At 39.0% G+C, this 27,358-nt stretch overlaps 1 protein-coding gene across 1 annotated transcript in view; it reads right to left on the bottom strand.

The window, feature by feature from the left end:
• RABEP1 (rabaptin, RAB GTPase binding effector protein 1) overlaps positions 1–27,358 on the bottom strand; it is a 41,374-nt gene that overhangs the window by 13,280 nt on the left and 736 nt on the right. The window contains exons 2-7 of the mRNA XM_065647405.1: positions 10,564–10,692; positions 8,566–8,769; positions 7,142–7,302; positions 2,512–2,631; positions 1,364–1,499; positions 428–606 (exon numbers count right to left, since the gene is read on the bottom strand). Coding sequence (XP_065503477.1) covers positions 428–606; positions 1,364–1,499; positions 2,512–2,631; positions 7,142–7,302; positions 8,566–8,769; positions 10,564–10,692 — 929 coding nt within the window. The remainder of the gene's footprint in view (positions 1–427; positions 607–1,363; positions 1,500–2,511; positions 2,632–7,141; positions 7,303–8,565; positions 8,770–10,563; positions 10,693–27,358) is intronic.

Genomic DNA, 27,358 nt, shown 5'->3' with positions numbered 1-27,358 from the left:
ATAAGCTAATTTAAAATGAAGTTCTTAATTTATGCCTGAGCTAAGTATTGTATTGGAAAAACCTAGAAAGAAGGAAATCTTGCAATCCTAATATCCTTAACCCAGCTGTTCTGAGTCACAGGGGACTGTTTCTTCCTCCAAGATTATCCTTCTGGATAGTATAACCTTTTCATTTAACAATATTGGCAACGTTACTTTTAAATTTACTACATACATTAATATTAAAATACTTGCACAAATCAAGAGTTTTGGTTATAACTGTCAGCTGTCATTGAAATAGAGAATTTCCATGAGAACTGTCAGCTATCATTTTTTGAAATATTAACACACTTAAATAACTTGTCTCCAGCATATGATTTCCATATCTGTTATAGCACATTAAATTTACAGTATTAAAAAAAAAAAAAAAAAAAAGGCAGCAAGTAACCTGATCCTTTTTTTTCAGTTCTTCAACTTGTCGGAGCTGCTCAGAGGTCAGAACGATTTCCATACGCTGCATGTCCCGCATCAGCAAACGCTGAGACTCCAAGAACTGGTCATTGGCCTTTTGCCAGGTGTGTTTCAACTGGTTGTGCTGTTGTCGCTCTTGCTCTAAGAGGTGGCAGACTATTCAAAAATAGAAAGAATCGTTCTGAACCACACTTTTTTTAACCTCTTTTCCAAAGAGAAGCATTTTCACAAATAAAAGTAATTATTGTTCTAATCAGAAACAGTCAGGCTTTGTTCGACAACTATTTAGGATGAAAGATGACATTTTCTTAATTCCCAAACTTGGCTCATGATTAGGGATGTAATACTGACAGGAAGATTTCCCAGTTAGAACACTAACGCCTCAACTTCATTCATTAATTCTAATAGTTTATATTTTTAGTACTGGTTTCAAAAGACTGTCTTCTGTGTCCCTATTTATTTCAACAGAAGGTTGTGTTTTCATTCCTCTGCAGTGATTCTGCACTGTACTGGCACACATGCGCAGCTACACCTCCATTCCACCACCAGGCATTCAGAATCGACATCAGTACATTAGGAAAATAATGCCTGTAATCGTACACAAATAAAAGACACCAGTAAAATCACTTTAATAAGAAGGAAGTTTACAATACTATAAGGACTTAGCAGAAATTCAATAGCATCTCTCGAGAGAATGAATGGCTCCGTTGTTTTCCTCCATCATAAAAGAGCTCCACATTCAACTCTTCTGTAAACATTTTAAGGGCTTTCACGGTTACAAGTACTGCTTCCACCCCCCACAAATTTCTTTAAATCCAATTCAAATAAGAAATAGAAAAGAAGCAACAGCTAGGTCAGTTTTTGCATCCTTAGTGTAAAAGAGTGAAAAGGATTATTATTATTAGATAGGTACCTTCATGCAGTTCTTTCCGCAACTTCTCTGCATCTTCTTGCAGGACTGATTTTTGTGTGTTGAGAACAGCCACGTACATCTCTAAGTCTGTCCTACACGACTTCTCAGCTTCCAAATAATGGTTGAGTTCTTTAACCTGAATACAAAGAGAGAAATCCACCATCTCAGTGAGAGGACAATTTGATATGTAAAGCACAAAGAATCTACGAAGAAGGAAAACACTCAGGCATGGACTCTCAACCTAGCCAAATTTTTTAGACTGTGAAATGAATTACACTGTTATACCAAATCTCAGACAGACCTTCAGCTTGGAATAAAAGGGAAAGAAAAAAAGAAAAAAGGGAGGAAGAATTCCAGCAAGTGATGAGCATCTATTTAAAATGAGAATGCAAGTGACCCAGAAGACAAGGAAGATATTCATTTGTATGTCTTAAAAACATCCACATGGCAAGTTACTTTGCAATTTCAGCCTATTTGACTTTCAGGATAAAATATTTGTATTTTTTGTATAAAACAGTACATTAAATACAACTATCTTACAGTGATACAGATATTATTTACCCTTCACAGCTGATGAGAAAGTTCAATAAGGGTTCTGACATACGTGAAGACGTCAGGAATGCCAGATAAATCACTGACTTCTTGCCAGCAATGACCAATATTCCGTTCTATGAATCTGAGGTTTGCTTAAATTTTAAGATATAAAAATTCTGGAGATATTGCTTCAGTTTTATGCCCAGATTAGAAAATTAAATACGGTAGATGCTGAATGGAAGTAGATTAAAATGATTCTGTCGATGCAAATCTTTCTGTGGCTGCAAGCATGACAATAATCTAAAGGCTGGGCTGTTGGAGAGGTGCAAAGCAGCTACTTTTCTAGAGCTTTTTCTTTTTTAATACTAGCAGACCTGAAGTCACGCAATTTAAGCTAAGCACAGATCACACACATGTAATGCAATGCTCAAAACAGAAAGATGGGAAAACACATATAGGCCAAATGTGTTATTTGAGCTACAGAAGAGATGTATTACGTATGAAGAGTTTCACAATACACCCTTTTCTCTCTTACAAAATGTGACTTTACCTATCTGCATCAAACTAGCACGATGCAAGATATAAATTAGGACACAAATACAACTCCACCTCACCTTTGATGCTTCTAACTCTTTTATTTTTTCTTCAGCTCCCGTCAATTTCTCCTTTAGCGCTGCAATCTCTTTCTCCATGGGCATCACAACTGAACGCAGCTTCTCAGCATCTTCCTGGGCCTGACGTTAATGCAATAAATTATGAATAACACATTATCATAGTTTTCACCACAACAGTTTCCATTATCAGGGAAGTTCGGAGAAAATCTCTATGCCAACAAAGAATAGCTGACTAAACTTCCACTTGCAATACTCATTGCTATTTATTTAGTTCAGCAATCATCTCTATGACAACAAGCCGATATTATTCCATTCACAGAATGCAGCTAAATTTTAAATCTATGTATAGATTTGGCCAGAAATATGCTTTTAAAGAGAATGTTGGTAAATCCATCCCTCTCGATCGTCAGGAGAAAATTTACAGATCGGGCATTTCAAAATACGCACGTTTTTCTGTTATTAAAGGCCTAACTGTCCCACAACTTGCTGCCATGTAGCACATATGAAAAAACTGTAACACAAGAACTGCATGGTGAGTTATTGACCATTCATTTACTTACTCATGAAGTTAAAAGAAAAAGGATCTGCACAGTAATGCATAGCATAGCTTTGTTCTGGTTTGGAAGACCATTTTCCAACTTTGCTACTGATGTAGCATCAGTTTTTGGTGTTACTGTACTAAATATTTCAAAACTATACATAGACAATTTATCAAAAACCCCACGATTTTTTCGAGAAGTCATTCTGAAAAGATCAAAGCAGGACAACAGAATGAGAAGATTGATAAAAGAGAAAGAGCCAGGTAAAAATAGCAAGAATTAAAATGAGAAATAGCGTGGAGTGTTCAAATTCAAAATTGCACATGTCAAAGGATGGCCCTGACATCCCCATTTCTTAAATGCTCTGGCTTTCCTTCATGGATGCTCTAAAACTTTCCAAGTGAAAGTAACAGCTCCCATAGACCCCACAACAGCAAGCAGAAACTCAGATATTCACCACAGTACAATTATTCAAGCCACAGAAAATTTTTTAAGCCACCTCATCTCAGTTGGTTTTGCCCAACTGTTCTCTGTCTTCTACTGGAGGAACTCGGCAGGAGAGGGAAGGCAGAGAACTGTGTCTCAAAGCTGAGGTTTCACAAGGTGACACCTTTCCTAACCTGATCAGCAAAGACAGCCACTGAAAAATAACATTCATGTCTTGTTTTAAATCTAGACTAGACTGCAGGTCTCAGAGGCTACTCATTTGACTTTCCATTTCTGGTAAGATTATTGACAACTGTATTCTGAGAAAGACTTTCAGGAAGAAAAATAGACATTATTTTTAATCACCGAAGTTTTCTAAACTTAAAATTAATAGACCAAACAAAATAATCTTGTAATACATGTCAATTATACAAATGCTCTTGGGCTCTAAAAAGCCTTAAAGAAAACTCTATAGACAAAACAAAATTAAATTTATTCATGTTTCATTCACTTCTTCTACATTTTGTCACTACCAGTTTGCTCGTCCAAAGAGTACAAATAAAATGGGTGAGGAGAGCGAGGGACGTCCCATGACGCAGTGAATTCAATACCAGGGACATGTGACGGTGTCGCACACACATGCACATCCCAGCACTTGCAGCCAGAAACTCAGTCACATTTGTTGAACAGATGGGAGCAGGAGTTCAACTTCAGAATTGCTCTATATTTCATTTATTGTACGAGTTCTATTCATTCAATGCTACCTATAGCTGGCTCATATGGGCTAAAGATAGCCAAGCATTTTTAGGACTGTTGAATAAGCTTTTTCCTAATTATTCATGATAACTGCAAGAATATTTCATGCCAGTCTGATTTCACATGGTTCAACACTGAATATAGAGCAGCAAATGCCTCTGTGCTGAAACCCACCAGTTTTCCCCAAGAGCAAAATCAGAGTGTTGAACAGCAACCAACTGGAAAGACAAAACTGTATCAAATTCCACAGGACATAAAAATTACACTGGCTTTTACTGCTTGGTAAACAGAGCTGAAGTTTGCCACTAGGGTTGCAACATACTGCAAATGTTTCCTTTGAAAAGAAAAAAAAAGGTGGGGGGAGGTTTGGGGTAAGAATTTGTATTAAAGGTCAGTGAGATAGCGATCTGAACACTCAGAAGAGCTGATAGCTGCTAAGAAAATGAGCGCTGGTCACTGGGTCTGCTTTTGGAGGTAAATTATAATTACTGAGACTCCCAAATTGAGGTTCAAGTTCCCAAACTTTTAATAAAACGAGTATATCTATCCCGCTGAAAAATGCCACATAAAGATACTGTCACACGTGGCAAGAGATGCCACAGCATCACATTTCCTGTGATAAAGGTGTTATTCAGACCCTTCCAGAGGTGCGATCCTTAAAATGTTTATTTCCTTCTGACTTTATGTCAACTAACTTGACTGTTAAACGTTTTATACATTATCAGCTTGCATTTACTCAGCACCTAATCAAAACCAAAGCACCCAAACCGCTCCTGCCCCTGCAAAATCTGCTTCCCCAGCACAACGGCTGAAGAAGACGCTAAAATGAGTCCAAGACACCACACAAACCATCGCATCGCTGGCCTGACAGCTGGCTACAGCAATCCTGGATGTTCTTCACTGCTACTCCAACATTTTCAGAAGAAGAGAGAAATCTCAGGCACGTACTGTACCTGAATTTGTTCCTTAAAAATGAGACAATGTGGAAAACACAGAGACACAATCCGAGAATCTCTCTTTAAAGTAGGAGTAAACTGTTTAAAGTTCATCTAAATCTACTCCACTATTCTTTAGCAACGAAAGCACCTCACTGCGTATCAGATTTTATGGCCAACTCCGTCACAGAAATCAGATTACCTTTCCCTTTCAACTTCTCCTCTTCTGACTAATAAGCACACCCCATAACAGGAAGTTTGTCCTTTCTTGCTCTCTCTATAAGCAAAATCCCTGTTCTGCAGCCTTCTGCTGCTCAGAGTTTGACACAACTGTGCTGTGAAGCCTTTATATTCATTACAGCTCCAACAGCAAACCAGGCGTATAGTTTAAAATGTTATTTATCTGCTATACTAAACTTTTAAATGTTAACTGGCACATAGTAAAGCCACTAAGTTCAGCTGCTCTCTCAACTGAGCAAATTGCAATTCCAACTGTTATATAAGTGAATTCAGATTAAAAAAAAAAATTTAAAAGTGCTGAGATTTTAGTTATTGGAACGACTCTGTCAGTTGAGAGAGATTGTTTTCTGAAAATTCTTCTTGGCAGTTTGTTGGTAATGCATTGCCGGGACTTTTACACTATGAACTCTGTGTCTTGTGGGTTGTTTCTACAGGACTCACCATACTCATCCAAGTTTGAACCTTCCTTCCAGCTTCAATCAAAGTCTTTTTCCTCTTAATAGGGTTAAAAGAATCTCTTAAAAAAAGCTGATGTCTAAAAAGTCCAGTGGCAGTAATTCTGTAGTCAGAACGCAGGCAAATAGGCTTTACTGTGACTCCTACCTTTACAGATCAGACTACGTGAAGCACAGTCTTGCTGAACACCAAACAGCAATTACACAACTACAACTAGCAATATTCAATAATCTCTTTAAAAGTCTAGAGAAAAATAATCCCCTTTTACAACACCAATACTGATTACTTGTTACAACATAGTAAAAAGAGGTAAAATGCTCACGTGGAATGTTTGTGATACTTAATACCGCATTTCTTCTGCTGACAGCAAGCAGAAACAAGGAAATGCAGTGACATGGCAGATTATCAGATATTAGTCTACTCCTTTATTGAATATAGGACCACTTACTACATTAAAATTCTCTTAGAATACCTTGAAGACTACTGTGAGCCTGTTGAGAGGAGAAATTCACTTAAATGCAAGTTTTTATGAGACAATAAACAAAGGTTCCAAAACATTGATCTACTACAACAGGTTCAATTTCCTTCCTGCCTGCAAGATAAATACACCGAATCTTCAAACTCTATTAAAAAAAAATTCCAAACTCAACGCAAGTCACTTCAATCTACTTCTATGAACTCTTCTAAGTCATGGATCTCTGAACAACAACAAAATCTTTCCAGACTCCAGGGCAATTATCTTTCATCATCTGCAGTCTGTTGTTTTGTGACAGCAAGGTTCTGCATCTCCTAGGAAGCCAGTAGTGCTGTGTTGTGCAAGCACTGCTTACCTTAAAGAAAGACGAAAGACAGATACAGTGCCCATTAAAAACCTCAAAAGAAGTTTAAAAGACGTGAGGAAAGTAATAAAGGTGCAGAAGTGTGAAGGAAATTTTATAAATCTGCAGTCAATCCAGAAAAGTCTAACTGGGGCTTTACCTGAGTTCATTTGACATTGTGACAAGAGACTTTACAAGACCTCCCACTTTTACAAGCTGAAGACCAAACCTTCCCATCTTCTCAAGCGCAATTCTCCTACTGAATCCACATAATCAGGTACAACATCTTTATGGATTCAAACGCAGGATTATGTCAAGATGACTTCCATGAACAAAGAGCCGAAAGTTGGCAGAACAAGGCTACGTGTATTTCTGAGGAACTACAGCATAGAAATGAACTCATGTATAGCCACACAAGTCTATCTTGAAACAGAAACTGAAGAACTAGATTTTAATGTACCTTTTTCATTTCATTTTCTAGGTTTTCTTCCTCTTGACCTTCAGACAGTCGCCTTCTTAACTCTGCTATTTCCCGTTCCACATTTTCTCGATATTGATTCCACTGAGCTCTTTCTTGCTCCAACCTGTGATGATACTGGAGCTCATAGTCACGAGCAGTCTCTATAAAACACCATTTTCAAAACTTATTTTCAACGTAAGTTAAAAACCAGAGCTTTAGGAACTCCATCTCCAACCAGTCAACAATTTATCTTAATTGATCAAAACTAGGACATCAGTGAACCCTCCCTTCCTCTCTTCCCTTTGACTCTTGCCCTAAAACCCAACTACATAAGTTAAAGATCCCAAGGAACTGCTTCTCAATTTGTACCATCACTAGAACACAAACAAAAAAGCCCCCAAAACTGTGTAACTCCTAATTTCAAAACAACGTACACGTCTAACATCCTATTTAGAAGCATGTCTTGTACCTCCAAGCACATCATCCATCCAAACTACCAAAACCCTACTTATTTACTCCAAAATGCAAAAGAACCAGAACTTCTCACGTAGCTTTCATTTCCCTCTTAGTAATATTACCCCTTCAGGTAAGGAGCTGCCTTTGTTTACATCCGTTCAGCAGGTGGCACAACTGAACTTTGATTTAGGTTCATGGATCTATATATATCATAAATAAACAGAAGTTTCTGTACTCAATATACATGAAGATTTGTCTTCTCTGGGGAAAAAGCATAATCAGGGGATGGAACAACTGCCTCCATCCAACAGGCCATCGGTTCAGGATATGTGATCCTGTTTGTGAAGCTTTAAGAAAACAGCCAGTTCTGGCAACGGTCTGTCCCCGGTTTACATCTGCACTTTGTCCCTTGCCCATAGTTTGTCTCAGAAACATCAGCAGCTGTGCAACACGCAAACATAAAGAAAAGCTCAGAACTATCTAGAAAAAAAAAAGACTTACAACTGATAGAGAGCAGCATGTTCAGTCACTACCCTGAAAAGTGCATGTGACAGTATCAAGAGGGACACTTCACCATCTGACAGCAGAATTAAGTTTACACAGAAGGAGAGAAGCGAATCATGCTGTCAGCCTAACGCTGTTTTCAGACTTGTCAAATTACATGTGTTATACTTATCTTCATGGAAGGATAAAGTATCACATTCATAGTCCCTCAAAAATACTTTGTATAAATGTGGGACTTCCTATTGCCATAACTCCTTCTAAATTCTATCCCATATCAAAAGAGAAGAAGAGCCAAGCTCCTTTTCCCAAATTTGGGAACTATGCTCCATCGGCCACTTCCGTAGCCCAGTTTTGCCAAGCCATGAAAAGCAGCTCTCCATCTTCTGTGCAAGAGCAGGTACAAATCACTAACACCTACTGAAGAGGAGTCTGGTCTTAGCAGCAGCAACCTGCCGGCTGGTTACCTTTCATAATAGCTTGGAGTGAAGCTACTTCTTCCTGCCACTGTCTCTTCACCTCATCAATAGCCTCCTGCTTTGTGTTCTCAGAAACTGTAGCGATAGCTTTGATGTTCTCCATTTCAGCATGAGCTTCCATCAGCTGGGTCCGCAACTGTCCCAGATCATCTTGGGCTGCTTGCAGCACTGCATTTTGTCTTTTCAGGTCCTCTGCAAAGAAGTGTTATTTACATTTAACTTGATTAATCAATTCCATCTGGAGAGTATCCATAGTTGCTATGGCAAAGAACAGTCTCGAACAAGGGGGTGAAGGAAGTGCTGATATTAAAGCATCTACCCGTAACAACTGAACAAACATCAGCAGGTATCGTTAGGGAACGTTATTTCTTGACTTTGCTTGCCCTTGCATTTTATTTAGAAAGTACCTTTGCACGGATGCAGCCGCAACGCAGACACGGTAGGTATAACCTATGAATCAATATACCTGATGAAAGTGAACTGCACTTTTAATTAGTTCATTATTATTCAACTGAATTTTGATAGAATGCTTCATATTTCTTGAGCAGAAACCATCTATGACCACTACCTAGACCCCACATACAAAAACTATGCAGCCTAATTTGCTCTTTATTGCGGCTTTGCTAAAACTAAGCTTCTTGTAAAAACATTCAACAGGAACACCCACTACATCTCTAATTATTACAACTATAAATTAAACTAATTTCACTCTGAGCTAATTGGGTACTCAAAAGGGCATTAATCCTTGTGTAACAAAACCAAGATCTTGTAGCATTTGTATTACTTAATTCTCAAACTACAGTATTAAGGATAGACTGACACAGTTCCAATGTGCATTTAGGAAAATGTCTTGGAGAACAGGGAGGAGGCAAAAAAATAAAGTAATTGCACGTAATTGCTTGTATATTCTGCTCCAGTATTGTTTCACTTCCATACATATGAAAGCTGGATTTTTTTTTCCCCGCTCGTCACAATTTATTTTTATTTTCTATTTTTTAACTGTACTCTTCTGAAAAAGAGAGAATTATTGCTGATCTCATCAGCAGAGTTTTGTATTTTAGATCTCCTTTCACCCAGTTTCTAGAAATGCAAAGAAATTGGTCTTCTGTATGATCTGATCTTCATTATGCCTGTTATATTTCTGCTCTCATAAGCTTATATAAGCAGCTGCACTCCTAATGCATTATTTTTTGGCTTTGCTTTCATATGTTAGGGACAGGAAAATCATCAGGATTAGAAATAAATCAATTTGGCTCTCAGAACAGCAGCTATCTCCACTCTCCAATTCTTCATCAGATATTCGAGCTCACATGGTTCAAATTTTCCTATAAAGAGTGTTATTGAAACAGATGCCCTTGGCTGGTATTAAAACTTTTATAATGTTTGTCTGCTTACCTTCTTCCTCAGAAGGAAATTTAAGACAAATTAATACTACATAAAAAAGCTAGCCACAAATTCCAACCAGCACACCATCCCGGAAATGTCTTTCCACTTACCAGGCCAGCTGCTGTTCAGAGAGAACAAGCACAACATGGATTCAGAATGTCAGTACTAAAATGCAGCGGTGATGTTTCTTGGCGCACATCAAGTTGCTCTGCTGACTCCTGTCCATTTTGGCAAATCTTGAATTCTAAAAATTCATTCTAGGAAGCTAAGTAGTCGCCTTTTGAAATGTACTCTCTGCTTGTCTCCACTGTTCCTACTATGTGCCCGTTTAAAAGACTACTGTCGCTTTTTCATTTTTGGCAAATCAGAAATAACAATCATGCTGGATATGCAGTCAACTATCCCAATACTGCATGAAAACTCCCTCAAATCCTAATTATCCTTAACCAACTTCAAAAGGAAAAAAAAAAGAAAGTACGTGGTGTGCATAGGCAAGTGGGGAATAGTAGTTGGCATTACAATTGTTATTCTTCATGCAGGGATTACTTGAAACTCAGGTTTAATTAAACTTTAGAATAATAAAGAAAACTGAGAACTTACCTTCCTTAGCCAAATATAACTCCTTAAATTTTCTTCTCTTTTGATTAAATTCTTGCTCAAGCTGTTGCTTTGTACGCAGAAATTCTGCATTGACCTTTTCCAATTCTGCTACCCGTTGTAGAAGAGCAACTAAAAAATAAAACAGACGATAAGGTTTGTCACTAGCAGTTAATAAGGCATTCTGTTGTGCAAGTTTGAAGTTTGGGCCTTATTCTTTTTAAAATATCTTTACTCATTAGCTCAGCTGTTGCCCCATGGTACATCAGGACAACTAGTCAGAGTCCTTTAAGCAACAAAGGAAGATAAGTTTTCTCAGACTGTGGCACCAAATTGTAATAGACAACTTCACAGCACCAGAGGTGCATGTAGCAGGGAATTCTGTAGAAAACAGTCAGTCTCTCAAAGAACACCAGAATTTTCTATATAATGAAGGAAGACATGGGGACAAAAAGAAAAAAAAAAGTGCCAGAATTATTGCTATTGGTGCTTCTTCCCCAAACACTGGGAATTTAGTCACCAGCACAGGAACAATGTGTGAATGCCGAGCAACAAAGCACCAAGTTCTCAAAGGCTGAGGTCAAAGAAAACAAAGTGCCAGCTGCTGAGCTAACAGCTCTGGAGGAACAAAGCACAGAAAAACCCGTAAGCTAAAAATTAGGAGCCATTATCCTTCCTGTCTTCAGTTCTGCACGTTCACCAAAATGAGGCTTCTCAGACCGTATCAGAGAAGTTTCCCAGATGCCCGCTGTATTTCTCTATGGAGAAATAACTGACCATAAGAGAAAACTCTTCATTTCCAGCAGGTAAAAATCCTCAAAGGCGTGCATACATTGCACTGTTTTCTAGTATTTACCGCATTTGCAGTTATCTGGTGGTACAAGAAAAGGGGGAACAGTAGAAGTCCACAAGACAGCTAAAGATTTTTACAATGTGGTGGTTATTGAAAAAAGATACGATACTACTGTATAACGCTATAAAGACGCCCCCACAACCACCAACCCTATAATATCCATCTTCATGTGCGATATTAACTCCTTTGCACCTCAAGAAGCGCAGGTCTCGTTAGGTACCAGTTCCATATTGCACACCTCAGAATTCAAATAGGAAACAGAAACAACAGACAGATGAACTAGAACAAAATCCACCTCCATGCTGCAATGCACTGGACAAGCAGTGTTCCCCTGCACAATTCTCTGTTCTGCAGAAGCATTTTATGGACATGTTCCAACTCTGCCATGCAAAGCTGAATCACTTCTTTTCAGTTATAGCCTCTATATAGCACAGAATAGATCCCCAAAAATATTGAAGCATCAGAAGTGTTTACAAATCACACCCAACACACTTCCCACCAAAAGCAAGTAGTGAAAACACAGTACAAAGGCTACACGGCTTCAGCAGCATCAAACATTGACTTGCAAACTGGCGGAATCAGTTCTAGAGCTTATAGTGGTAGAACACTGGATGGCCAATGCCACTAAGATTGAGTTATATCTATTTTTAGTACTATATGACTTAGAGTAAAAGCAGACACAAGCAAAAGGGCATTTTAAAAGCACAGGTATGTTTTACTGATTGCTGGTTATGAGGGCATCTGATGTTACAAAATACAGTGCTTAATCTGTTCAACTCAGTATCAGATAAAAGGTATCTGTAGATACAGAACTGAAGAAACTTTAAGGTTGCTTTTTTATTGAAATCCTCATTTTGTTTTTATCATCTTAAGTATCAATACATCAATTTTTCCAGCCAGCAATCCTGGATTGTGCAAACAAGGGTACTCTCCAGAAAATGAAAGAAATCCGTAGCAAAGGCGACACACTGACAGCAAAGCTTCCAATGAGCTACTAACGTATCTGGATCAAAACCAGGAAAAAAAAATAGCACACATGGAGCCAGGCCCAGGTAGCAAAAATGCTTCCCAAGGCTGAAGAGTTGCCTTTGATCTCTTGCTGAAGTGTTCCAAAGGGAAAGGGTTTGCCTGTGTCTCCACTCCCCGCTGAGTCCTGAGGGCGATGCTGCCAGCGGAGCTGCGTCCCACAGCCGCTTCACACCTTCCAGGGTGAACAGCCATCCTGGGCTCTGCGGACGGGGTCTGACCTCACAGTTCCAGCTCTCCAAAGGGAACGATTAGAGGCACTAGAGCTGGAGGGAGCTGTGGGGCAGGTCACTACACCCTGCAGGTCCTGCCTGGAGCCCCAAAGCCACATGCAAACATTCCAGACAAACCAAGGAGGAACCTGGACGTTGCACACCTTACAGACACTGTTTCGAAGACTTGTTTAATTATGCAATTACTAATTCTGAAAGTTAGCAAATCAGCTGCAGACATCAGTAAACCCCTCCTCACTCCAAAATATTTGACTCGAGTGCTGCTTGTGTACTGGCTTCCCTTTCCATCTTTCTTTCGCAGAGGGACAGCAGCAGCTGTGGTACTGCTCCCAGCAGAAAGCTGCTCTGCAAACCAACCGAGTTGTATTTCTTCCGAAGGTGAGAGTTGCTTCTGCTGAGAACGGGAGAAAGAGAAGACACCACAAGAAAAGAAAGTTCCTTTCTAAATCCTCCTACCTAAACAGAAAGAGGGATGGCAGAGTCACCAAGCAGGAAACGCAATCTAAATATTTACATTTTTACCATATTCCCACTCTCTACAGCCTGGCAGTTATGTGTAAAAAGTTATAAATAAAAAAATGAATCAACATCCACCACAAGAGAGCTCTGGCTACTGCCAAGCCCAACTGTAGGTATTTAAACGAACGGTTTAAGGTCTCAACTGCAGGTCATGCATTGCTCCGTGTATTAATACGATTCTTTCTATTCAGATACTAAGTTTAAAGTGCTTTTACCACCTGTGCTACACATACATCTCAGGACAGACCTCAGCATTCATCGTGCTGGTGAGGAGTTTGTCCACATTACCGCTACCCACACCACAGAGATACCAGGCACAGAAGCTTAAGGACAATAAGCTACATGATCCATCAACCCCTGAAACATATGTGCATAAAAAGTAAAAGCAAAAGAAGGTTTACTTTAAGACAGCATGACAACTACTGCCTTTCTACTATGTGATTAAGTTTAAAAGAAAATTATTCTCTTTTCTGGGGGTACAATTTGTACAATGGCCATACAGACCCTCCACTTTCCAAAAGGAAAGCATGAACCCAAATCCAAATTGCCACATGCAGGTAACCATGGGCTACATTACACACATTAAAGTCCACATGGAAACGCACTGAGGTCAACGTCAGGAAATGGACTCAGCCACAGGTTTTCAATCAGACCTTTGTCATTTATAGCCGACTTCTTGCCCTGAATTTAGGTCCAATTCACCCCAGGACTGTAACAGATCTGAAAAAGAAAGCTGTGTTTACCATCGCAGGCTATCAACTGAAAACCAACCAAAACCCAAAAATAAAATCCCCAAACCAACACATCCATTTTGCAAAGCCAGTGTTCATTAACTTGCCAGAGTCGTTGTGCTCCCGTTGCCATGGACAGAAATGCAGCTATCAATGTTTAACGACACCGATGAAGTATAAAATCAACATGGCTTGATGGATGGGCAGCTGGTGGAGCTGCGCCCAACCCAAACAGGAGCTTGTGTTACACACGAGATCACAACAAGCACAGAACATGCTGTATTTCCTAAGAGCAGTAGTGCTGACGATCTAATTCTCTAATTAGGGCCCTAACTCATCAAGGAACAAACAAAAACCCTAAAGACTCCATCTCTTAACTTCTGAAATAGCACTGAGAAGAATTTAAATTAAAACCAATATGCCAAACTGAAAAACAAACGAGCGAGAAGTTCCTTTGACCAACAATTTATTGGTTGTAAATCATGCTTTTTCTCCCAGGATATTGGGGCAAATAGATTACTGATGACACAGTCAGATATGCCAATTAAGCTTTGTTTCTAACGAACAACATGGATTTTGCCGAGACATCTCCTCAGACCCAGGCATCACCATTTCCCCGATTAACACTAACACAAAGTACAGTGTGTGCTACGAGGCGGCTTAACCAGATAGGAGGACTCAAAAAGGCAGCAAAATTCACTTCAGAATGGAGTCATCAATTTACAGGAGAACCACAAAACTATTGGGAGTACCCAAAGAGAAACTTTAGTAAAAAAAAAATCTACAACTTTCTCTTAACCTGCTCCACAGCAGAATTTCAATTCAAAGAAAACACAGGAACAAACATGCATTTTTTACTGGCTATTTACTTAAATGCTGTTTCACAGATCAGCTCCCAAAAGGACTTAATTTTATGTATGACAAAGTTTCCAGTTACAGAAACACGCAGTGGCCATTCCAGAACTAAGACAGACAAAGCTGATTATCAATGACTATTTTTGAGTACCAGGTCTATTTATAAAATTAAAGCCACAAAGCTTCCTACTTGATATCTAAAGTGTCAACCATGACATCAAGTTCAGTTCTTCACAGCTGAAATCTGAAAAACAAATCAGAAAAAAACCTACACATAAAATAAACTTCTGCCATTTTCCACCTCTTTCTTTTCCTGTCACGATTGCTCGAGACTAAAGTATGGAAAAATCAAAATATATGGCTGCCTATTTTTCTTTATTTCCTAAGAGTACTAAAATTTATCTATCATGACATCCTATTGGAGCCACAATTATATTACTATTTAAATTTTTTTATCTAAGACTCTGCTACCAGGACACGTATTTAGACTGCAAAAAGCTTTATTTTCTTCAAACAGTATTTGATTTAAAAAAAAAAAACCAACAGCAACAAAAAATAAAACCAACTCCCTCCCCTTAAAATATACTCCAATACAGTTGTTCTGTAACAGGCACCCATAGTAAAGGAGATCATGGTTCTTTTAATAAGTATATTGAACAGAAATAATTACTGATTTATTAAATGGAGATTGCTTTATTTTCAAGGCACAAAATTTGCCCTTACACACAGATATTCCGCAGCAGCAGACCAAATCGAAGGAAAAAAAAAAGAAAAAAAGGGAATAAAATAATTATATTTGCTTTTCCCAAACTTGCATTTGGAAGCATCAAGCATTTTATTTACCTAGACAAATAACTAAAGTTTACAGGCCAGCACACACTTTTCTAGTTTCATTTGAGGACAGAGAATTGCACCAGACTTCTCACTTTCCACCTTTGTTTTCAGAGTGGCAGCAAGTCCCTCCGGATTGTCACATCTCTCCTGGCCAGAGACCCGAGCTACCCAAAGGAAAACAACCAGCACACCGAGATTCCTCATTCTCAACTTCTAGAGACGTTGCATTCATCCAACAATTTCTAGTTTATTGTACAGTTGAAGGTTATTTGACATCCACAATTTGTTCTCTATCGACTGAACATTCACAAGCAAACAATCCAGTACAAATTTAATGCTATATACATAAAAACTTGGTGTTGCTGACAAATGCAGATATCACTTGCGATGCAGAATTGAGCCTCGCTGCATCGTATCTATTACAATATCTATTTATTGCTGTAAATCAATAATTACAGGATCGAAAATATTCAGTTGAGCACTGAATGTTACAAACATCTAACCACATTATAAATAGTATAGTAACATCCAAGTAGAAGTTTGCAATATACTATTAAAGTTTGATAGTAATATTACTTTCTCGTTGAAGTTGAATGACAAACAGACCTTTCCACTATAACTTGTAGTCTCAGTAGTGCCTATTCCTACTCCTCCTTTTCCTTTCAACGTTAAATGCTGTATGACATCCTACATTAAGGATTTCAGAAAAAAAAGACACTACTGAATTAAAATAATTGAAATCTAAAGAAATTGAGGTATTTGAATACATGGGAAGGTTCTATTCTATGTTACAATCGAGAACAAAAACAAAGGGAAGAGAAAACAAGGATCCTTCAGATAGCTCAATTAATCCTGCACAGTTGAATAGCCATACTCAATAGCAACTAAGTAATGTTTGACATGATATTATAAAAACTTGCATAGCTGTTTACATGGCCGTCTTCATGGTATTTTACACGAATCGCTTGCATTTCACAGGTGCATCATCTCTACAGATCTTGTTCCTGCTCTCACCAGCTGGGGTAGCTGCTATTCACTGTGAAACATTATTCAAGATCAGCACCAAAACTCCATCGGGTGCTGCTGTTCTACATCGCTGCAGAAGGGTCCAGCAGGCAAATGAACATGAGAGCATTTCCAGGTCAAACACCGATTACCAAAAATGTCACTTAGTACTTTTTAGTAAGACAACGTTTTACGCGCTATCTTTTGATGTGCAACCACTTTTACTGAAATCTTCCTCAAAGTTGTTTACACAGCAAACACCACCATGCAGAATTACAAGGAAAAAAGCCAACATACTGTTTCTCCTTCCCCGTTTTTTTCCAGTGATAACTTAAATAGTAGAGCAGTGCATGGATCACAGGGTTGGAAAAGTCAACCAGATACGGCAATTGATGGTATCCCATAGAAAGGATTTTGGCTGCATCCTGCTGCTACCACCAGAGAATCTTTTCAGAAACACAGTCTTGGTGAGCCTGAATGCTTATCAGAATATCTCAAAAGTCAATGGCAAGCTACAGTCTGGTGAACACAGACACTTTGAATACATGTACAGTGACACAAGATGGAGAGAACTGAGTTACCAATCTCATCACAACCACCAGCATTTTTCCTGCCCTCTCAGTGCTTGTATCTCATTCTTCTGGCTGTAACGATTTTTCACTTTTATAACTGCTCTTTACAAGAGGATCGATTTTTTAAAAAGACTGCAGGAAAAAAGCTCAATGGCTTCTTGGGATTATGGAGGGTCTATTTACTTTACAGGCTGTGTACATTTACTCCAACTAGTCATCGCTTGAGCAAACAAGAGCATGGTGATGGCAGCACAACACTCAGAGAAGATTAAGTATCTAAGTGTTGGTCAAATTTCTCTCAAAGGGTTCACAGCTTGTGCAGAGTGTCATTGCTGCTACGATTACATCACTGAGCTCGCCTTGCCCAGGTAGATCTCCATGCCCTGCAGCCACAGCCTGCCTCGATCCCCTTGGCAAAGCTTTTTGAGCATTTCATACAGCTGAGCTCAGACAATGCACCTGTCAAACACAACAGCATTCACGTGCTCTCACCACTCCTGTTATTTCATCAGTCTGTCCTACCTCATTGACTGGCGAGCTAAATGTTCAGCAGAAGGTATTTTAAGCAGACACACACACAAAGCTCCTGTGTCTCCTACTGAGACCCCCAGTAGAACCACCTATTCCCCTCCCCCAGCATTTTAAAACCATCCCCCAAAACTGTCAAGTCACTTAATTATTCTTGACCAAAGCACCACTGAAAATATGAATAAGTCGTAGTATTCACACAGGGATTCTTCTGCCAGGCTTTGCCACACTACCGCATCTCATCATTCATGTGATATAACCACAGAATCCAGAACAGGATTAAAGTATTTCACATGGCAATTAACAGTGAGGTTTTCAGAGTATCTTACCTTGCAAGAAAAACAAAAACTAAATAAAGGATATTGTCTGTTTTAGTAAACCATCAGAAATCTGCTGTTCTGATCAAATAAGAATATCTCAGATTGACAGACATTTAGGGCGAGATTCTGACAAGCACTTCACTGTACAGGAGGCCACTTACACAATGTATCACTCTGAACACCATTAGTATAAATGTTGTCTTAAAATATAGACATTTTCTAAACGTAGACAACAAACTCAGTACTGATTTTCTTTCAAGATAATTTAATTGCTGACTCATTTTCTGTGGGAGGGAAAGAATCTGTTTGACTCCTTATAATATGTTTATCACTTTGCCTACAGATTTATTAAAGGCAGTCCTTTTTAGGGAAAAAAAAAAGTAAATAAAGTATGACTTAGCTCTCAGGAAAAACAAACAAAACAACCCCACTGCATTGTTCTCTTTGGTGAAGCAATTTAATACAGAAACCAAAACCATTCCATTAATTTAAAACTTCCCCAAGATACCACTAGTCCAAGATCCCATGCTGTCTTGCCATTTGTCGTAAGAACAATAATTGAGGTACTGTACCCCTACAGGTACCAGAATCACTTCAGAAATAGCAGTAACTCATACGTAACCCTGGAGTTACGAACGTGAACAAGCACCACACCAGATTTCTTTCCCTCTGTGGTTCCTTGTCCATTCCTACATAATTTGGCCACCCAAACTGGTGGGCAGAGAATAAACTGAAACAGGCAACAAGTGAAGACTTATTTTCAAGGAATAGTCATTTTAAAGTGTTAGATGTCAGTACAGTAGGCTGAAAATATGATGCCTTAGAGTTACCAGCTAAAGGATATAAATCTTAATAAATGGCTTTATATACATGGTTTCCAGATGTATTTATCACTGTGGTGATAAATACAGTATGAGAATTAATAAAAGATGATTAACATCTTTATTTTATAAGGAACAGGATACAGTTCCTATCATTCGGAGTAAGGTTTCTACAGCAATTTAATAGTTTCCCTGAGAACAACAGACTACTACTCCCCCATGCCTCTATAGTCTATTTCTTCACAGAAAACATTGCTATAATTCTATATATTCACATTTTTTGCTACCACTTATCAAATGAATCCCTGAACAGTTAAAAAGGAAGTAAATCCTCCTCCAGCATAAAATTTTCAAAATTTTTAAATATGCCTGGAGTATTAGCAATACAGAACATGAAGACTTAATAATCTTGCAGTTATGATCATTTTAAATCGAATTAAATACTGGTGGTCATCTGAAAGGGTAACTCAGCACTCCCCCCTCACCCTGGTCGCTCATGCCTTTAATCCCCACCACGCTGCCCGAGCCTTTGAGGCTGTATGGGATCAGAAGAGCGATACACCAAAACTTGGGGGATGGGAGTGGGTCAAACCAATTTTCAGCCAAACCAGGTCCCTGATCACACTTATCACTTGGCTGAGCATCTACCAGAACTGGCATAAACGTGACAGCGAGGATGTGGGCTGGTTTTAACTGTGAAAAAAGGAGCCTGAACTCTACCCTTGGACACTCATATTACTACTGTGTGGTCTCCACCCCTTCCTTTACACCAGCTCAAGCGCTCATCAAGTCTTTCACTAAATCAATTAAACTCATTCATCCAGCAGTGAGTAGTTCTCCACTGGGTGACTGAGCTGACCTGGCTCAGTGATGGGTCTGAGGCACGGAGCTGGCACAAAGGAAATGATGGGAACGCGACTGTGGGATCAGGGAGAGCAGGACCACTCTTTGCGCAGCAGCAACTTCCAAGACGGGCTTAGCTGTGACACGAAACCACAGCCCATGGGTACAGTTTGATAATCAGTTTAAACTGAGTGCTGCTTGCCAAAAGAAACAGCCTGGCCTTCCTTCTGTCGTGCACTCTCCCTTGTGGCAGCTGAGATTGGTGTAGTTGCACAGCAGAACTTACTTTTTAAGACTTAATGACTGTAATTTGTAAGTGACAAATGACATTCTTCAAATCCTGGTTTCCATTCAGGCTCTCCAGGGGAAGCTTACAAACTTAAGCTGTATCAGAAAGCAAATTCCAAAGCTCAGCTTTCTCATCAGTGTCTGTATGCAGCTGAAAGGGTGCAGCTGAAAGGGTGTCTCCAGGATAGATGCAGTTACACTGGTACAAAACCTAGAGCTGTAGATAAAAATACGTCAGAAAACATTTGTATTCCAGGGTAAGGTTAGGCTCACATTTACTCTTACTTGCAAGGAAACATGCTAGTACAGAACTGCCGTTTGATTAGACCCTATAATGTGCCATCACAACTCTTCCTGATGTATCGCCAGCTAAAGGTCTCAGCGCCACAAATGAATGTAACCTCTGTAGCATCAGGAGTTTCTACACCATTCAGAGATTTAGCGCCTTTATCTCCAGTTTCATCTAAACTTCAACAGCTGTCAAGAACAGACCGACAGCTACAATACGTTCACAGCTAGAAGCGTCAGTCAAGCACTGAATCCAGAGTTTGGTTAATTGTTTTCCCATTAATTTAGCATACATCTCGAGATACATCACAAGGAAGAAGATATAAACAGATATTGCAAGCTGGCAATTAAGAAAACCTTACTTGAAACCAGTCTTTAAAAGAAAATTTAAAAGATGTAGCATCAGACAAAAAGATGCCAGTTTGTCAGATGATTTGAACTAAGAGTCAAATTTATGCTTCATATTTCAGCAAAATAAACCAAGTAACACCACAGCTAAAGTATATCACAGTGATTTTGGCACAGACTACTGTTAACGTAAGATGAATGTTCCAATTCCTGTCTGAAGTCAATGTGAGTCTAATATGAACTTCGGTAGGCCTTAGGAAAGACAATTTTCTTAAAGGGTACGAGACATGAAAATTTGTAGTGGATGGTGAACATAATTATTGCTTGAGCAATAACTTCTAGCACTCATCTGTGTTTCTTTCTGTGTAGATTAAGCCAATGACACTGAAAATACAGATGTAAGAATTGTTTTATACTCTGTAGTTGTATCCCAGTTTGCAAGTTACTGTACTTTTTTTTAAAGCAACCAACCATGGTGCTAGTCTAATAATTTTGCATAGCACTGATGTAGTATAGATCAAAATATAACACAAAAATCACTTGTGGTGGGGAGTATTCTAAAGGTAATGACTCACGCAAATACAAAATGTAAGCCTACCAAGGCATGGGTGTGGTGGGTCAGCAGTTACACATAGAAACACTTGACAAAAAAGGTGAGAAGAGCTCTTTCTTCTTTCATTTTGCATATTTCCCTCTTTTGTTGCCACTTAAATAGCATTTCAAGTCTTGTTGCAATTATCTGTAAGTTAAAAACCTGTATGGACAAAAGATGCAATAAAGCCCATACAGTCTATTGAGGTCACTTTCTGAAAGGCAGCAGCATCACACAGTTAATGCTTCTCTTGTCTTTCAATTATTGATTCTGATTCACTTTGCCATGGATAACTTCTATCTGTTATTGTAATTTTTGCTCCATAGTTTTACTAAAAAACATTCTCAGAAACCTCAAAATATGAGAAGATAAATATTAACAAAAAATTCCCACCTGAATTGAAATTTCTTCTCTCTGTGTGACTCACCACAGTAAGGCTCTTCTGCTTATTAAGTAACTAAATCAGGCTGCCTTTTTTTTCCCTCCTAGTTATTTTTCCGTTCTTAACACTGCCAGACACACAAGACAAGACAGGGCCCTTAAATCCATACAGAACAAAACCAGCAAATTGCAGCAGTCCAGGCTCTCCACCAACACCAACTTTCAGAACTGCTCTGACAGCCAAAAGATGGAACACTCATATTTTTCTACCTTTCCAAGAGGCGTAAGTTAAGTTCCAGCAATTAATTTTTGCAATCTGTGAGACACTTAATTGCTTTGGTTTACAAATAAAGATACCAAGGTATTAAAGAATTACATGTCAGCCAGCCTCAGGATAAATGAGTAACTGAAGTTCATTGCCTGCAAAATACTATAATCTGTTCTGAGAAAACACTCAAAATCTAAACATGTATAAGGCAGGGTTGAAAAGCAGATGAGTACTTGCTCTATACCAAGCGTAAAGCACGAGAAGATGTTCTTCTCTTAGTAAAAGAAACTGGAGAGATCTTAAATAAAGAAAAATATATTAAAAAAAACAGCAAACAAGCTAAGATTCAACATAGCCAGACAGCAGTGCTGTTTGGAAAAGAAAATACGCTTTTCACAGAGGAAGTTTGTATGGTCATATGATTTTCTCTAGAAGAAGAACAGAGGCATGGAGGAAACAGGGAGCGCGGGGGTGCTAACGCAGAGCAGAGCCCGGAGCGGCCGGACAAGACACGCGGGACACCCACAGATGGGAGGTTGCAAAAGGCCTGTGAGAGGGAGAACAATATTTAAAGGAGATCAGGTGAGGGCTGGGAAGCACTGAGGAAACCAGAGGATTAGCTGAAGAGCAGCAGTTGCCTAAGACAAGGTCAAATGACCGGCTGTTTGACCAGAGAGGAAAAATCTGTGACCAAAGGTCAAGTGAGGCCACATTTCTGCTGCTTAACTGTGTGGAAGCAGAAATTGCCAGGGGAGATGGAGAAGGACGTGAAGGGTGATACCAAAGCTTTTATTTTTCCTCTCTGTGGTATTTGGAGGAGTCAAGCCAGGAAAGACAAGCACAGGATGGGGACAGGGAGAAAAGAAGCACCACGGGTCAGTCCAATGCCAAGAAGGGTCGTGGCTGACAGAAGTGAATATGAATGGAAGAAATAAATAAATACAATAAACACAGCAGTTCCTCACTTTATTAACAGTCATGCCACAGTTCTGCATTCTTAAGTACCATAGGCACTGCTAATGAAGCAACAAGACAACCCAGAAGTTTTCTCAAGCATCAGGTACGTTCCAATGAAGAGCTAAAAAGCAGTTACTTTTTTTCTGAAAGACATAGAAATATTTACTAAGGGTACGCTACTTGTTCCTCCTATGCCAATTTATATAAAGATAGCAAATGATATTTTTTCCAGAGATAATTCATCATCATGCTTAACTGACTATACCATGACTAAAATTACACAATGCTCAAACTATTTATAGAAGAACTTGCAGAGGCTTGTCCCACTAACTCAGACACCACTAAATCAGATACTGAAAACAATTCTGCAAGTAAAGACTACGATCCACTAGACCTTTGGAGTGAAATAAGTTCCTCTCAAATATACACACTGGCACTTGTAGCTACTCCTCTTTTTTTCCAGCCTTGCCGTCAGAGGCTGGTTAGAGGTTTGCTTAGTAAGTGCTGTTTTATCAGTGTTACTGGGTCTTATCTTGGAAGACTTCAGTCAGAGGAAAGCCATAACTTCATGCCTTTTTTTTTTAACTACATGATTCTATTTAAAGAAATACCAACTATAATAAAATAACCAAATGTAATACAGAAAACTTCACATGTTAGAAGTATTTTTTAATGCAGTTAAAAGTTTAATGAAGTGCCTGGAGCGAGATCCCAAGCAGTCGACCGTTCAACCATCACACGGGATGAAGCCTCCGGGATTGGGTCTGCTCCCACACTGAGAGACATGGTTTGTTTTAGCTTCTTAAAAGTTTTAAAACAAAATTCCTTCTTCAATCACTTTCGAGTGAGCGCACACAAAGTAGTTCCACAGGGGGAATCCTCTCTGCCCACCAAGGGCTATTGGAAAGTAACTCAGCATCTTGAGGCACCAGGCCAGAAAGGGAAAAAACCATTTACTGAGCCCATCGTCTCTGTGACGATGGTGAGGTGGCCAAGAAGCAATACAAATAGGCAAAGAATCAGCCCACGTGTTAAAGTGTATTCATTGTGCCTTCAGGGGAGTCAACAGCTAATTATAAAGAACAGGGTCACAGTATTTTTCAAAATTAAGAGAGAGATTTGGGACTTGGCTTCAACAAGAAAATAGTCACCCTGAATGTGCATATTTCCACTCTGGAGCAAGTGGACCTGCTGAGCAGATCAAAACTTCCTTGGACATTTTAAAAGGTGGAAACATGTACGTTTCAAGGCGTCTGTTTTGCTTTTGAAGCCAAATCCTAGATTTGTCCACTGAACTGACACAGAAAAACATACAGCTAAAAAAAAAAAAAGTGTGAGTATTTGTGGGTTTTAATGAAAAAATATATTTGCTTAATAATATTAGTAACTATTAAATAATAATAAAGCAAAGACCAAGCAAAATGAAAATGAGGGATGAAATTTTTTGGCTCTTGGAAAGTACCAACAATTTTGAAGTTGCTCCCAAAGAGAAAAAGAGTTCAATATCTGACAGTTACATCAACAACACAGAGCTGAACCTCACCGCCCAAAACCAGTCCCCTACCAACCACACCTAGCTTTTGAGATGAGTAATAGCATTTTTAGACACTTCAAGTTCCTTTAAAAGTGATACTTATGAGGAAAATAACTAGAAATTTAAAAGCATCTGAAGCTTTAGTTTTGTTCATTAATTTTCTATGTGATATCCCAGACCCCTGCATTGGGAATACTCAGCCTCTGGGATACATGAAAAGTGCAGTGACAGCAAGTTTTGGCTCTTGTCAGGATCCCATATTATCGCAACAGGAAAATGATGCAGCTCATGGTGCTGCTAGTGGTAATAAAATCAATACGGCAACATCTTCCAGTCTTCCACATGCAGCCGAGCAGTTCTCTCCACTGAGAACTGGCATCATCTCTGACCACAAAAAAAGAGACACTATTTTTACCGGCCTAAGCACAGGAGTAATAAGAAGTCACTCCAATACTGTGCGAATTCTTTCTGCTGGCAAGTTCTTATTAAAATATCTGAAAGACTGTGCCATTAACAGTTTCCTTTCTCACCAAATAATATCAATGGATATGCTATTTATCAGTCTGACTGTACTAATGGTTTAAGTTTACTAGTGCAATAAAGAGAGTTTAATAATCTGCATTTCATTGTAACTAATTTTAGTCTTGAAGAATCAGTGTTTTATGTAACTGCCGTTTCTTCATTGAAGCATTTTCTAGATACAAGAAGGGGAATAATACTAAAATCTGAGCATTCTGATAGAAAAAAACTGTGCCAAAATATTTTGTTTGGTAACCTTATTTTCAGACATGGCAAGCATCCAGATCTGAGTTAAACCCAGGGAGGCTGTGAGCACACCACCTTCAAAAATGAAGATATTTTTAAAAATACGACATTACTGTTCCAGTCACACCATCTAGACAACACACATATTAAGCAAAATCTCCAAAACCCCTACCTTGACCAGGATCAATAAGAAGCACACACCTACTTGCAACACAGGTTGACATTCTTTCGCGGTTCACAGCCCAGCGCACAAAGCCACCCCGGCAGCCAAAGGACTCTGCACTCAGCCTTTCCATATTCCTTCTCATATGGAAACTCTATTACCCCACACAAAAGAATTAGAGGGTTATTAACGTCTATACTAAGCCAAAGTACAAAACACAGTAGGATCTGATGTCTGCTCTTTTCCTATTTCTTCCTTCTATTCCTTCCCTTCTTCTTGGGCCCATTTTCACTTCAGTATCACCATTAGAATAGAATATACATTCTATATTATATTCCTCTCATGTTGTTTCACATGTTATATCTACTACAGTAGAAAGAGTAGTTCTTTTATACTTGCTTTCGACAACAACAACAAAAAAAATCACAGCTGATGCATCTTGCACAAGCAAAGACTGCAGAAGGTATATATAATCAATATAAGGAACTATAAAAAGCCATTCTTTTTCCTTAGGGGAACATACTAATTCAGTTCTATTTTGTCACATGTAATCTTAAATCAGAAGTTCCACTACTCCTTTAAGCAATAAATTCAGTGCAGACAACTAAAAATATACAATAATTCCCTTCTTCAATATTTTCTCCACATTAAAATGCAACGGAGAAGTTTCAAGACACACTTTTGGCAAGTTACTTACAAATAAAACCAACACACATGAGAACAATAGTAGTCATCGAAGTGGATTAAAAAACCCAAACTGGTCCTATTACTGCCAAAGGAGGATGAGGGAGAGGAGCCATTTTAGTAGTTGTAATTCCGTAGTGCAAGAACACAGCAACCACTTCCAGAATCCATCCAACTTGCAGCCAGTTCCCTCCGCCATGTGCCTTATTTACAGTATCCTCATCTTTCCCCAGCTAGAAAGCAAGAGAAAGACAGCAATCTGTACCTCCCACAAGAAGGACTTCATCAGCCTATCACATGACTAAATTTTACTCGTACCTCTTTGCCTTCTTTTTAAATAACAACAAAAAATGGAATCTATCCAACTTGTAACTTCTAATATCCTAACATACCACTACTTTTCCTGGTCTAGAAGCAGCAAACATTTGCACAATGCACAGTTCCACTGCACACCTGCAGTCAGATAGTCTGCAAGAGCCAAGAAGAAAATCTGTTGGAAGTTGTTCTGTAGCTCTCAGAAGAAAAGGCTAAAGAACAATAAACAATGGTTATCCACCAGAAAGTATACAAGAGCAACCCAGACCCACATCGGTCTTACAAGCATGACAGCAAGGAAATTCACCTTCCCCTTAGTGCTCTAGAAGGACAAGCATGCAATCATTTACCTTAATGTACGAAAAAACCCACCATCTAAGCACCTTCATCATTAAAAATTTGAGAAGGTAGGCTGAAATACTGAAATCCCTGAGGATTAGCACTTTCTCATGTAAGTCCACAAAAAAAAAAAAAAAGTCCACACAATTCCCTAGATATGCATAATTAAGAATACATCATTGCCCTTTTCTCACCGAGTGCTTTCCCAGGGAAACTCATCTGCTGTCTAAAAAAAGAGAGCTCTGGCATCATCCCACGGCTGGGTAAGTACCTATTCTTCAAGGTTCTGCACATCTCTCTAATCTCTCTAGTCCTCCTGCTTCTACATTATGACCAGCCTCAACTTAAATTTCTTGCTTCTCTTACCCCTTCCCATACATCCCATCAACCAGACGTTTTCCCTTCAATCCCACCTTCCAAGCTAAGCATTACCTGCAGTTTTTCTAATACACATACAGTTCTGTAACCCATTCCAAGGGAAAAAAATACTTCCTTGTCCGTCATTCTTCCCAAGCCAGAAACAAATAACCTTTCCATAACAGAAACCATCAGGGAAAGATTAGCCTCCTCCTGCACAGGTAAACACCATCTTGAGAGAAAAGCTGTCGATATCTTTGTCATTTCCAGCATGGGAACGAACCGCCCAGGCCAAGTATCCTGACCTCAACCTCCTGAAGTGCCTTTTCAGTGCACGGACCCGGCAAATGCAGCCCTACCTCACCTGTCATGGCCAAAC

The sequence above is a fragment of the Caloenas nicobarica genome, chromosome 17 (genome assembly GCF_036013445.1).
Source record: "Caloenas nicobarica isolate bCalNic1 chromosome 17, bCalNic1.hap1, whole genome shotgun sequence".
NCBI classification, from domain to species: Eukaryota; Metazoa; Chordata; class Aves; order Columbiformes; family Columbidae; genus Caloenas; species Caloenas nicobarica.
This window is presented reverse-complemented; position numbering and strand designations above follow the sequence as displayed.